Here is a 13,718-nt window from a genome sequence, read left to right as displayed (position 1 = left end):
CCGAGACAGTAGGTTTATTTTTCTTTAAATAATAACTGTTCAAGAATCGTTTAGTATTTGATTGTTTTATTTTGTTTTGCGAGTAAATGTTATAACATAATTAAAATTCTACATGCTTATATAATTTGTAACCGCATCAATGAGGATTAGGCCTTCTTTAAAACAGGCTACCGCTTCTGCCTTATACGCAGGAGTGTTGTGGGTTCAATTTCAGGCCCGTTCCATTATCCTACTTTGTATCTTTCTTCAAATATCTCAGGTCCTAGCAGGCTCTTCTTAGCCTAGCGTTTGGATGCGCGACTATAAAGCAGGACCATGCTGAGGGTAGCTGGGTTCGATTCCCGGTGCCGGTCTAGGCAATTTTCGAATTGGAAATTGTCTCTACTTCCCTGGGCATAAAAGTGTTAGCCTCATTTTATACGAATGCAAAAATGGTAACTTGGGACAAGAAACCTTTCGGTTAATATCTGTGGACGTGCTGAATGAACACTAAGCAGCGAGGCGACAATATCTCAGAAGGGGATGTAATACCCAATATGAAAAAGAAGAATAAGAAAAGGAAGACGAAGCTCTGCTCCCATATGTACCTTACCAATACAAAATTCTGCATGAACCACGTGAATTCGTGGCAAAATCAAAGATAGGATTCGGCTTGCTTCCCTTCTAGTAAATTAACAATTGAAATGACCATTACATGAACGTTGAAGATGAGTGCAAGTTTTAAGCAAAACATCTCTTGGTTCTCTGTGCAAGAACAAGTGTAGCGTCGTTTAATAAAAAATAAAATATTTAGTAGCTTATGAAAGTAATCATCCATTTCTTTGTAGTGGCGCTCACGAGCAAAGTACACTGCAAAAAATCCAAACATTTTGTTTTTTTGACGAAAATCTATTAATTTTTTAAGTTAAATTAACTTAACAAATAGAAGCTATAATCAATATCTAATATGCCGTTTTTGAAATTATGTGTAGATTTATATTGAAATATATTTGATATGAGGAATTTTCTCAGTGTTGACGCTTTTGATTTTCTTCCATAAATAAGCTTAAAATTACCTCATCTTTAACTGATCAAATAATAGGCTTTGTTCAAGAAATTTGAAAATCCAAACCCACTTGTGTTATTCGATCTTGCCATCATTCGCATAACAGTTACATTTCAGATTTTGATACACTTTTGCTCAAAAAATAAAAATAATTATGGTCCATTCAATAGTCCCATAGCAATGTATACAGATAAAAAATATTATGCAAAATTTACAGAAAGATTGCAGGTTTTATTATATTTTTTGTATTTCTCCTTGTAAAACGAGTTTGGAAAATTCAACGACGTGACGAGTGATTTCAACCTGAAGAAAATTGGCATAGGACGCTTATGCGAATAGGGGCAGAAAAGGTTTTTTAAATGGTGAGCTGTCCATATTTGTTGTTTATTGATTAATCACGGCTAGCAAATACAAAATACAGTCCATCAAGCCATACCTATTGATACTGTTTTTACTGTATAGGAAAAATATAATGACATTGAAACGAGACGAACAGTTCTCTTCAAACGACCATCAAGCTAAATGACTTTATGCCAAACGGCATTAAGCCTGAGTGGCAATCTCTCAAAACAAAACGATACATCAAGTAGGGAAAGGTTTACTGTAACTGTAACTTAATATGTTAAGACATTCCACAACACAAAGCCAAAAAACATTTTTAAACGCTAGATTTGGAAGTTTTTTTTATGTATTTATGTATCATTGTAGTAAATAGTAAATTATGTATGTAGTTACTACTTTGTAGTAAGGTCCACATGTGGTAAAGTTGCTTTGGTATGAATAATAAACTTTTTCGAAACCTCGCGGAATTGCTGAATGAACACTAAGCTGCGAGGCGGCAATGTCCCAGTGGGGAATGTAATGCCCAATAAAAAGAAGAAGAAGAAGGGGAAGGTGGTCGGTTTTCGGCCTTGTGGAATTGCTGAATGAACACTAAGCTGCGAGGCGGCAATGTCCCAGTGGGGAATGTAATGCCCAATAAAAAGAAGAAGAAGAAGGGGAAGGTGGTCGGTTTTCGGCATCCCTTCGTAACTTTTGACAGAAATCAGATATTGTCTTTTCGACATACGTCATACGTGTGCTATATAAGCACAATCTTGTTATGCTCATTTCCGAAGCACTTAGAAGCCTTTGTTTCATTTACAGAGAAAACATTTTTTTATCCTGTGAAAACGCACTCCAAAGATTTTTTTTGTCATTTTCCAAGTGTTATAAATCGAAGTAAACCGATCGGATAGGTAAGCGCATTACGTATTTACAAAACTAATTTAATCTATTTTGTGATTCAGTATTGAATGCCACCGTAGCGGTCGCAGTCGCAGTTATACTATCATTTTCACTTTTCTAAAAAGTTACTAAGGTGGCTATACAACAAAGCCACAAATCGGCCATCTTGGAAACCACGTGCTTTTACTAGTGATTTTTCAAGAGCACGAATTGAGAGAACCACAATGCCCATGGGGATAAAACATCCGTAGATCGTTTGCTTACTCATGCTAAACAATCGATTTTAATTTCAGCATCGTACGAAAATTATTACGCTGGATTTGAACTTTTTATAATAGGAGTAGAAAACCGTGTGGTGAATTTGAAATTCATCACATGGCTTCATTGTATAATCACCTTAAGTTGTCGGCACCCAGGTGGAAACGGTGAAATATCAAGGCAAATCATCAGTTTATCTTAAAATCTTGATAAAATGTGTATAATGTACTTAACTGCTATAAATTTCATTACTATTGCCAAAATAAATCTCGATATTGTCAGCCATAACACTCTCATATTTTTTAAATTTTGAATGAGTTTTTGGGGGTGCCGAAAACCGACCACCTTTTTCAGAATGACATAAAAACAACGCATTACGAAATTGTTAATAAAATTTTTCCAATAGATAAAATAAATCAAAACTCTTCACCAGTTATTAGGCTATGCCTATATGCTTCCATTGGTATGAAGATATCACCACATTGTGCAAATGTAGGAAAGTTATAAACTAAAAACAAAAGGATGCCGACAACCGACCACTTTCCCTACAATTTATATCAGTCAAAATTGTCTGATTTGTCTATGTTTTGTTGTTGCATTTGTTTCCTACCATTTTTAATGAAAGTTAAAAAAAACTGAAGACATTTTTGAAAAGATTTCATAAAGTAATTTCTGGAGGAATATTTTAAAGAACTTCCAATGGAATTTTTGAAGGAATTCCTAAAAAAAAATTCAAATGAGTTTCCTGAATGCATTTTTAAGCAATTCCTAGAGGAATTTAGGAAAGAATTCTAAATAGAATTCGCGAAGAAATTCCTAGATTTCTACAGGAACTCCTTCGGAAGCTCCTTCCAGAATTCCTTTTGGAATTGTTCCAACTGGAATTTCTCCTGAATTTCTTTCGAAAATAGCCCCAGGTAGTTGTTCTTTCGGAAAATGCACCAGTAATTTATCCTTAAATTCCTCCAAAAAATCCTTTGTAGATATCTCCAGGAATTCTTTCGGCGGTTCCGGGAGGGTTTTTCATCAAAACACCTTCCAGAAATGAATCCAGTAATTCCTTCAAAAATTCTTCCAGGCATTCCTTCGGAATTTCCTTTCGATATTAGGTATAGTATTAGTATAATACTTCCACATCGAATTCTTTCTTTGATTTCTTTTAAGAAAATCCTAAGACCTCCGGAAATTCCTGCAAGAATTCCTTCGGAAACTCCTTGCGTAATACTTTTAGAAATTATCCCAAGAATTTCTCAAAAAATTCTAAGAAATACATGGGGAGTTTCTAAACGAAATTGTAAGTTTTGTAGATGAGTGTTGCTGAGAAATTCATGAAAATGTAGTCTAATGCGTAAATTGTTTGTGAATGGCCCTAGGATATGATCACCATTCCAAAGTATTTTGAAGCGAACGAATGTTACAAAGTTACCAAAGTTGGAAGTTGAAGAGTAGAGAAGAAAGTGTGTGTTACAAGAGAAGGCGTTGAGAACAACCCCACGGTTTTAGGGTTGAAAACCCCAGCAAAACCCTTCTTATTGGTCGAGTTGCAACGAAGCAAGAAGCGAGAAAGATCCCCAAGCCACCTGGCGATACCACCGGTAAGCCCGCAGCAAACAGAGTTGCTCGCTGCCGGTTCGTTGGCCACAGGAAGGAAGGAAGAAGAGGAAGGAAAGAAATAGAGTGGTACAGTGCTGCCAGAAGAGTAGCTCTAAAGACAGATTAACTAGCTAAGAGAGAGTGAAGACAGAAATGAATAAAGTGTCGCAAAGTGAAGCTCTGTGGTTTTCCCTGCATTTGATTGCAAGAGTTCCCTGTCCTTGAGGTGGACGTGCCGACCCTGAGGCCATTCGTTCTGGGAGTCTCAACATAGCGCTGGGCATACTTACCCGATAATTACAAGTTCCTGAAGGATTTTCAAATTTAACTCCTGGAGGCACTTCCGATGTTCTTAGATTTCTCCAAGAATTTCTTTGGGCATTGTTTCAAGATTCCCTTCAGAAATTCCCCAGGGATTTCTTCAAAAAATCGTCCGGAAACAACTTTGGTAATGGTTGGTTGGTTTGGTTTTTATATTCCTCTTCAATATTTCTTCGATAATTGAAGGAATAAATTTCAGAGAATTACTTCAGAATGTACCTCAGGAGTTCCTTCGTAATTCAAAACTTCCTCTTCGAATTCTTTCGGAAATACTTCGAATCATTCATTTTGATATATACTCACTAATTCCTTTTAAACATTCTCCGGAAATATCTTCCGAAACTCCTTTAGAAATATCTACGGAAAATATTTTGGTAATTCTTTCGAATATTCCTTCGAAAATTCCTTTGGAGATTCGTTCTGGAATTGAAGGTTTTGAGGTAGGAATTTCTTCGGAAGTTGCTTTAGATTTTTTAATTTTTTTTTAGGGATTCATCTAAGAGTTTCTTCAGGAATTCCAACGGAAATCCCTATGGCCTTTAACAAATACCTTAAAAAATTTCATCATAAATTCTTTCAGAAATTCCAATTAGCGTTGAACTTAATTTCAGTTAATAGAAATTAAAAAATCAGGATTTTCTAAAAAGTCCTGCAGAAATTCCTGTAGGACTTTCTCCAGCAAATCTTTCAGAACTGTAGTACGTACTTCTATTCATACCGTTTTGCTACAAAAGTAGTAAATAGTATATAATTTGTAGTAAGGTGTGGATTACTACTTTTTATTCATACGGCCATTGTTACGATGTAATTTAACTTATTAAGCTCTGTTTCAATTGTTTAAATTAAATTTCAATTTAAAAGTTACAGTTTAAAGATTAAAGACTCTTCTCGTGCTCCGCAAGGTTATTCATAAATTATGGCGCCCTTCAAGTTTAGTTTGAGTTCAATTGAGGTAGAGCAGTGTTGCTGAATTGGATTCAACGCTATTCGATATCACAGGTGAAATACAAACTACGCACATCACCACATCTATCGTTGCTTTTACTAATCTACCCTATCTGGTCCTCTTTATATACTGTAATTATTATTCCAGCGAAACAACTATCCATATATTATATATTGGTGAGGAAAACAGATGCCATCGTTCATTAGCCACCACTGATAGATAACATTTTTATCATTATCATGCATCATTTTATCACCCATGTCTAGCGCTTAATAAATAAACCGCTTTGTGATTGCAGCTTTTTTGTGGACTATGTACCAACTTTAACTATCAAATTCTGGTTGCTTACTATTAACTCTGTTCACCCCTTTTACAGAACAATATGGGGTGAAAGCTTTTTTTAGTGTGACTTGTTTATTCACTATACGCTTGCTTTAGTTGTACATCGTACATGAAATAACAAATATGAAAATAATCCGAAATCCATTCATTTCAGGTATTGAAAACTTCGGTCTCGGTCTGTTTTTACAGAAGCGAATGATCAAACGTATGGTTGCCTCGTATGTCGGCGAAAATGCTGAATTCGAACGCCAGTTTCTTAAAGGTGAGCTGGAGGTGGAACTCACGCCCCAGGGAACGATGGCTGAACGTATACGTGCCGGTGGTGCTGGTGTGCCTGCCTTCTTCACACCCACCGCTTATGGAACCCTGGTGCATGAGGGTGGTGCACCGATCAAGTACGGCAAGGACGGAACCGTCGAAATTGCAAGTCAGCCACGACCGATGCAGATGTTCAATGGAAAACCGTACATCATGGAAGAAGCCATCATTGGGGATTTTGCCCTAATCAAGGCCCATATTGCCGACGAGTCTGGAAATTTGATTTTCAACAAATCAGCTCGTAATTTCAACCCGACTATGTGTAAAGCAGCCAAAACAACTATTGTTGAAGTGGAGAAAATAGTACCAGTTGGCGAACTGGATCCGGATCAAATTCATATCCCTAGTTTGTTCGTACATCGCATTATCAAGGGAGCCAAATACGAGAAACCGGTCGAACGGTTACGAATTCGTGAGCCGAAGAAAGTTGGCTCCGTGGTTTCATCCACTCCAGCAGCGAAAAATCGTGAGCGCATTGTGAAACGTGTTGCACTGGAGTACAAGGACGGAATGCACATTAACCTGGGAATCGGTATTCCGGTACTCTCCTCTAACTACATCAAGGGGATCAATGTGTTGTTACATTCTGAAAACGGTATTCTGGGGTTGGGGCCATTCCCAGAGAAACACGAAGTGGATCCCGATTTGATTAATGCCGGCAAGGAGAGTGTAACTGTTATACCAGGAGCTTCGTATTTCTCATCGGACGAGAGCTTCGCGATGATTCGCGGAGGACACATAGACATCACTGTTCTAGGTGCCATGCAGGTATCGCAATTCGGTGACTTGGCCAACTGGATGATTCCTGTAAGTATTCCGTTAAGTTGCTTGTCTATGGGTCATTAAGAGGAGTTGTCATTATAAGCAATTAAGGGGAAGCTGGATTTACCTTAGATAGATATTTATTCGTTCTTAGCAGTCAAATGTTTCATGAATGATTTGAACGCCATGTTTGATCTTTTGCGAAAAACAATATTTTTTTTTATTATTACATTACGTAATATGACAAATGATGACTTTAAAAGTCGAGTTCGGTTCGAAAGTCCTGACCTCCTCTTCTTCTTCTTCTATGGCTCTACTGGAACTTGGCCTGCTTTTCAACTTCGTGTTCTATTAGCGTTAATAATTGAAAGCTTTTTCTATGCCCGCCATTGCATGAGTATGTATCTTGTTTGGATACGCTATGCCCAGGGGATCCCTAGAATGTTTCCCACCCGAAAATATCCTAGACCGGACCGAAAATCGAACTCACCATCTCCGGATTGGCAATTCAACGCCTTTGCACGCGAGGCTAGCAGGAGACCCCGACCTAGTACTATGCCACAAAACCACAGAAAAGCATACGCTACTGTTCTGTCTCATGCTCTTTATTGAGTAAAGCTTACCGCCCACTGCATGGTTTGCTGACGTTTGAAAATTATAGGTGAACCGCACTTCAAGGCAAAGATGCCTATCCGTGTTCTGGCTATGCCAGTGGTGCTCAGCACTTTGGGTGTTTTTTCCTTAATTTGCTTCTCACGCAATAAAATTGAGCTTTGACCATACAAATTAGCACTTGGTCGGAAGCCTTTAAATGCATTCATCTGCTGAGGATAATAAAACGGATATTGTTAAATTTACTCGGTACAAAATAATCAAAGCAAAACAAAGGTGCGGCCCGCGAGCCGCACTATAATTTCACCTCGATCAAGTCATACGCACTGATTTTAACACCAATCTTCTTCTTCTTCTTCAATGGCTCTACATTCCAACTGGAACTTGGCCTGCTTTTCAACTTAGTATTCTATTCTTAGTATTCTATTAGAATTTTCTCAGTTATTAATTGAAAGCTTTTCTATGCCCACCATTGCATGAGTATGTATCTTGTGTGGCAAGTACAATGGATACACTATGCCCAGGGTGTCGATATTCGTTTTAATATACTCAGCTGATAAATATAAAAGCTTTCGTCCAAGTACTAACTTGTAAGGTAAAAGCTCATTTTTGTTGTGTGACAAATAAATTAAGGGAAAAAACACCCAAACTGGGCTATGCCAACAATAATGAAAATTATGTCCTGAAACCGCAAATTGTGCTAACAAGATTTAATTCGTTCTAATTCGTTCTACACATCGCATATATATGTGATGTGAGCGAATGCAGTGATGCTGTAACAGTCACTAAATATTGATTAACGTTGTATAAAAGTTGGATGACGGATTACGTAAAACACATGATTTCTTGATGGTTTAGTTATAGAATATTCAGTTTACGAATTTATTGACATGATAAAGAGTACCTTGATGTCAAAGTTCACTCATCTTATTTTCATTTCATTTCTCATTGTCAACCAACATCTCGTTTCCCGATGTATTTTTTATCATGTTGTTATAATGATATTTCGTAAAAGTAATCTCGCACAATAAATTACGTACACTGATATGGAAATGTAAATATCACCTTCCAATCTTAGACGTTCGGGTTCATGATAGAATTAGACATGGAGAATTTTTGATAGTAGTGAATACATATATATGTTCTGCGGTCCCATAGGGTCTACTTCTGTAAATTTTGTATAGCTTATGGAAATTCAAATATTTATGGTAGTTCGAAATGGCTGCCACGCGTGAGTAAATAATATTGTTATGCAATTTAATACTTATAACAATAATTTTACGTTCATAGCAATGTTTCTTATACAACTCCAGAACTTACAGTCATATTTACAAGTCAATATTATTTTAAGGCTTGTAAAAGTAAGACTGTTTATTATAAGGATTGGTATTATACAAATATGACTTATGGAATGTAGCGTAAATAAGCTATCGCAAAAATGTCAGCCCTTCATACGGCAATAAATAATAGGATGACTGCTTCTCCTATGTTCTCATCTAGATACTTTTTTTCAGTGGCGTTTGAATTTAAGGAACTGGTGTACGACTTTGATAATTTCATTTTCCATTTGGGCTGCCAAAATATCATTTTTTTTATTTTTTGTGCCAGTGCACAGGTAAAAAGCGAAGTTCACGCGATGACACTGCTTTTATGTGACTTATTCAGCGACCAGCATATCTGATAACAATAATGAAAGGGTTTTTAATATTAGGTCTAATAAATGTTATGATTCATCATTTTATCCTCACAAGTTTATTTCGTTGCATAGATGATCTATATTTTGATTCTAAAAATTTACTTTCTTATTTTTTCTATAGGGTCTCCTAATAAAGGGCATGGGAGGTGCTATGGATTTAGTATCCGCCCCCGACACCAAGTGCATAGTGACAATGGAACACAACGCTAAGGATGGTTCGCACAAAATCCTTGCGGATTGTACGCTGCCAGTGACAGGTAAGAACTGCGTTGACATGATCGTCACTGAAAAAGCTGTTTTCGACGTGGATCGAGAACGGGGTCTGATCTTGAGGGAAATCGCTGACGGTGTTAGCGTGGAAGAAGTAATCACCAGCACCGGTTGCAGTTTTGAGGTGTCACCAGATCTGAAACCAATGGGACAGGTCCAAGAATAAGGTTAATGGACGCGTGAGTGTTTGTGTGTCTATGTTTTATATGGAGAAATGTTCTATATACAATACATGATAGCTAGCTTTATCATGGCATCTCAAGAATAGATATGCTTTCACGTCGAAATTTGCTAAAATTTTTAGGTACTCAGGAAAAAGCATTTGTTTCTTATCTATATGTTGCTTCGGTTGCTACACATTGACATTATAGACATTGGAGCTAAAATTTAGAAATCTGTCCAGTGAAATGAGGATTTCTTCTATTACATCAAGATTTCAGCTGTAAAGAGTATTTAATACTAAGTCTAACACTGAATGTATACACACCCTTTTCGGTTTTATTGTTGTTAAGTTATTTGTACGATCTATATGAACATACATTTTAATACATAGCGTGTTGGACTATATAACAATTTTTTGATCATAAGTTTTGAAGATCCATAAAAATAATTATTTGCGTAGATATTTTCTTAATACTATATAAAATGCCGCTAGACACGAGTCGTGAAGTGGGTATAGTTTCCCAACTTGTTAAATGCTATCTAAAATAGAGACATACCACCGGTATGAACAGGTAGGTATTTCAAAAGAATATTTAAGCCGAACCATGTAACGGAACGTTGACAGGAGAGATTTGGAGTGGTGTGGCATAACTGTCCCATGTACATAGGAATCCTAGCAAACATGGGACAAATATGCGTATGACGGCAGTGAATTTGTAGAAGTAAGTATATTGTTAGAGGGTATAACACATTTCGCGCCAACTCGAACAAATTTGTGGCACCAATTTTTTTACTGTTTTTTTTTTCCAAAGAGCACTCCTTTATTCCTAGATTGTGAAGTGCATACCAGCAGTCTTATATCAGAGCTTTGTTAGTTCTCTCCAGTTATTATATATAGTTTATTTTCAGCGAATTTGTAAATGGTGATTTGAATTCTGTATTCAACAAATTCAGAAACTGTGTGATTGTGTACCAGAATTTACATGGTATCATATTGTATTATGGTATTCAATCATGGTTTGAATTAGTAAAAAGCGTATCATGGTTTGAAATCAGTCGAAATTGCCATCTCATTGGCAGGAAATAAACCTAAACCAGTATGAATGTCGTGTTTAGGTATACTGGAAGTAATAGAGTTTATTAAAACGCTCGTACGTATTGTTTAAGTAGTAAAATAGAGCGGTTTTAAAACGTACTGAATTTGCGCTCAATTTCCCCCACCAGTGACACAATTTCAAAAAGATCGTAAAAAACGATTTTTATGACCAATATATAGGGGTAATGACGGCTTTGGCAGGTTTTGTTCTATTATTGGCAGGGGGGGTTTTATGACTGATTATGCTCAAATTTGGCCCAAACATTCTTTGCATATCAAAGAATATTGTGGCCAAATTTCATAAAATTCGGTCGACAAAAACCCCCTGCCAATAATAGAACAAAACCTGCCAAAGCCGTCTGTTCCCCTACCAGAAGAAAGACATTTTTATCTGTAATCGATTGACATCATCGTACAATGGCTAAACAGTTTTAAATAGTTAAAATAGTAATATTTATACAAGGTAAAAACTGATCATGGTTTGAACTGAATTGTATCGTGGTTAGAACTTGTAAATGCAGGCATATTCTCCTGCTGTCCGCGAGGAGCGCTGCATGCGCCTAGTTGGAGCAGTCTTGTTTATATTTTCATTATGAAACAATCGCAAGTTTCATATCGATAAATTAGAAGATTTTCACACGTTTCAGCTAGTTGAAAGGGAACTGAAATATGTAATTGCGGCTTTAGAGAAGTGTGCTAAAGCGCAATTGCTTGCCGGGAATATCTACAAATACCCTAATTCAATAAAATTAAGTAGCCTAAGATTGAACTCTAATCCTCATTATGGACACTATGTTGATGGATTGACTATTTGACACATGTTGCACCATATTTTAAGAAAACTGCAATTGGAACAAACAACCTTAAATATTAGAAATAGAATCTTAGCAATACGTTGTCGCGGATAATAGACGATGATGATTTCGAATCAATCAATCAAGTTGATGATAAACGAAATAATTTGGGAAAATTAGGCCGGAACAAATTTCAAATTTTTCTTTTGTCACTTTTAGTCATGACCAGTCAAAGGGGGGAGGGAGAATAAAAAATAAAATAAAATTTCTGTTAATTAATCAAAAAATATTTTAAAAGTAGTAAGAAAACAGTATCTTCTTTCAATATACTTTTTATTTCTTAACAAATCGTCCAATTGGCGTTTTGACAATTACATCGGACCTCGGTGAGTGGCATTTGGCACACAGATTGACTTTGTTATGTATGACACTCGAGTTACTGGAAAGACATTGTGAGCACAAGGTTTCTGTAACCTTTCAAGGAAGAATATTGATAATAATGTTCAACTTCATTGTTATTCGCCATTTGTCAAAGCATTTAATTTCGGGGTTTTGAAATTGAGCGTTTTCTGGCAAAAGAAATCACGGAGCATTTGCTTGCATTCAAGCTCATTCTTTTCAGTGTGCACCAATTGACAAAATTATCTAGTTCCTTCTGAAGAAAAATAGCATCTTCGTGACATGACACTATATAATAAAGTTTGAAGTCATCAGCATAGGAGAGTTTGAGACATTTCAGGATTCGGTTGACATCATTCAGGTATAATAAAAACATAAAAGGCCCCAAATGACTCCCTTGAGGAACACCTGATGTTACGACAAATGGGTCGGAAGTAGTGGATCCTAATTTGACTTCCTCCGGTTTGGTATTTCCGGTGATTTATATGTTGAACAGCAAACCTCCGCCACGTGATCGTAGTAATTATGCTTGACAAATTCCAGTCGTTAACTGTAGGGCTTGTAACCGTATTTTCTTATTTTTTTTGATTTCGTCGTTAAAAAATTTCATATATTGTTGTATGGAATGTGCTGTAATCCCGTCACCGCTTATATTCCATCTCTGGGCTTCATGGGCGCAGACCAATGATTGCAGGCCCACCTTGACTACGAAACTGACTGGTTGTGCACATACATATTCCATAAGATATTGCAATTAAAGCTGAATTTTGTTTTTTTTTGAAGCCTATCGACCGAATGATAAGAAAAACTGTATCGAGTTTAGAAAAATACGGAGCAGCAAAATTTTGAAGCTGCCATTCTCGAATACGGATTGCTTGGATCTCCAAAATTGCAAATTGTCTAGGGAGAGCTAGCTAGATCCTAATTGGGCTAAAAAATCCAACACTCCCCCTGCTAATGCTCATAAGTGTGATTCCGGAGATTTGCAGTAGCGACTACTTTGATGCTGGGTGCTGCGGATAGAGTCGCTTTTTTATTCTCAAGCGAGTAAAAGCATATTTTGAAATCAAAAGCAAAATTATGAAAATTATTATCTTCGATGGGATCCACCACTCGGAATTAGGGGCCATCCAGAAACCACGTGGTCATATTTTTGAAGATTTTCAGCCCCACCACCCCCCCCCCCATGTGGTTTATCGTGGTCATTTGGAAGACCCAACCCCCCCCCCCCCCTCATTTGACCACGTGGTTTTTTTCAAGTACAATTTTTTTTAAAACCTTATATAACTAAAACATACACACTTAACTCATTTTACAGTATTCGGTAAATTTTACCGAAATCTCAACAGCTGAACTGTTCGGTAATTTTTTTTTACTGATTTTTTGTATTTTTTTTCCATTACTCAACTGTCAAAATCCATTACTCAACTGTCAAAATCAGTAAATTTATTTACCGAACAGTTCTGCTGTTGAGATTTCGGTAAAATTTTACCGAATTCGGCGATTTATTTTAAGTGTGTATGGTTAATCCGATCAATTTGAAGATGGACAATTTTAACTGATTCAAAATCAAACTAATCAAACTAATCACTTTAATAAAAAAAAAATCGATGCATCAGGAGGATACAAAAAATGTGGACTCGCGAATGTGTTATGAAAATTTCGAGAAAAATTTGTAATGGTTTAAAAATATTCCAAAATATCCCTATATTTTTTATTTTTTTTTATTTCTTTATTGTTGATTTTTTTTAAAAAATAATTATGAAATTCATCACTGAATATCCCTATAGATTCCTAAGAGTATTTGGGACATTCCGTAGCTCTGGAGGTACAGGAAATTCTTAAGATATATTAACCACAGCGAAGCATCTGAACTG

At 36.4% G+C, this 13,718-nt stretch overlaps 1 protein-coding gene across 2 annotated transcripts in view; it reads left to right on the top strand.

The window, feature by feature from the left end:
• The window catches only part of LOC134208881 (succinyl-CoA:3-ketoacid coenzyme A transferase 1, mitochondrial), a 31,059-nt gene extending 21,096 nt beyond the window's left edge, over window positions 1-9,963 (top strand). For both annotated transcript variants that reach the window (XM_062684834.1, XM_062684833.1), the window contains 2 exons: window positions 5,887-6,857; window positions 9,242-9,963. In XM_062684834.1, coding sequence (XP_062540818.1) covers window positions 5,887-6,857; window positions 9,242-9,556 — 1,286 coding nt within the window. In that variant the 3' untranslated portion in view covers window positions 9,557-9,963. The remainder of the gene's footprint in view (window positions 1-5,886; window positions 6,858-9,241) is intronic.
• The last annotated feature ends 3,755 nt before the right edge of the window (window positions 9,964-13,718 follow it).

This window comes from Armigeres subalbatus, chromosome 2 (assembly GCF_024139115.2).
Source record: "Armigeres subalbatus isolate Guangzhou_Male chromosome 2, GZ_Asu_2, whole genome shotgun sequence".
NCBI classification, from domain to species: domain Eukaryota; kingdom Metazoa; phylum Arthropoda; class Insecta; order Diptera; family Culicidae; genus Armigeres; species Armigeres subalbatus.
The sequence above is the reverse complement of the archived record's forward strand: the minus strand, read 5'-3'. Positions and strand labels throughout refer to the sequence as shown.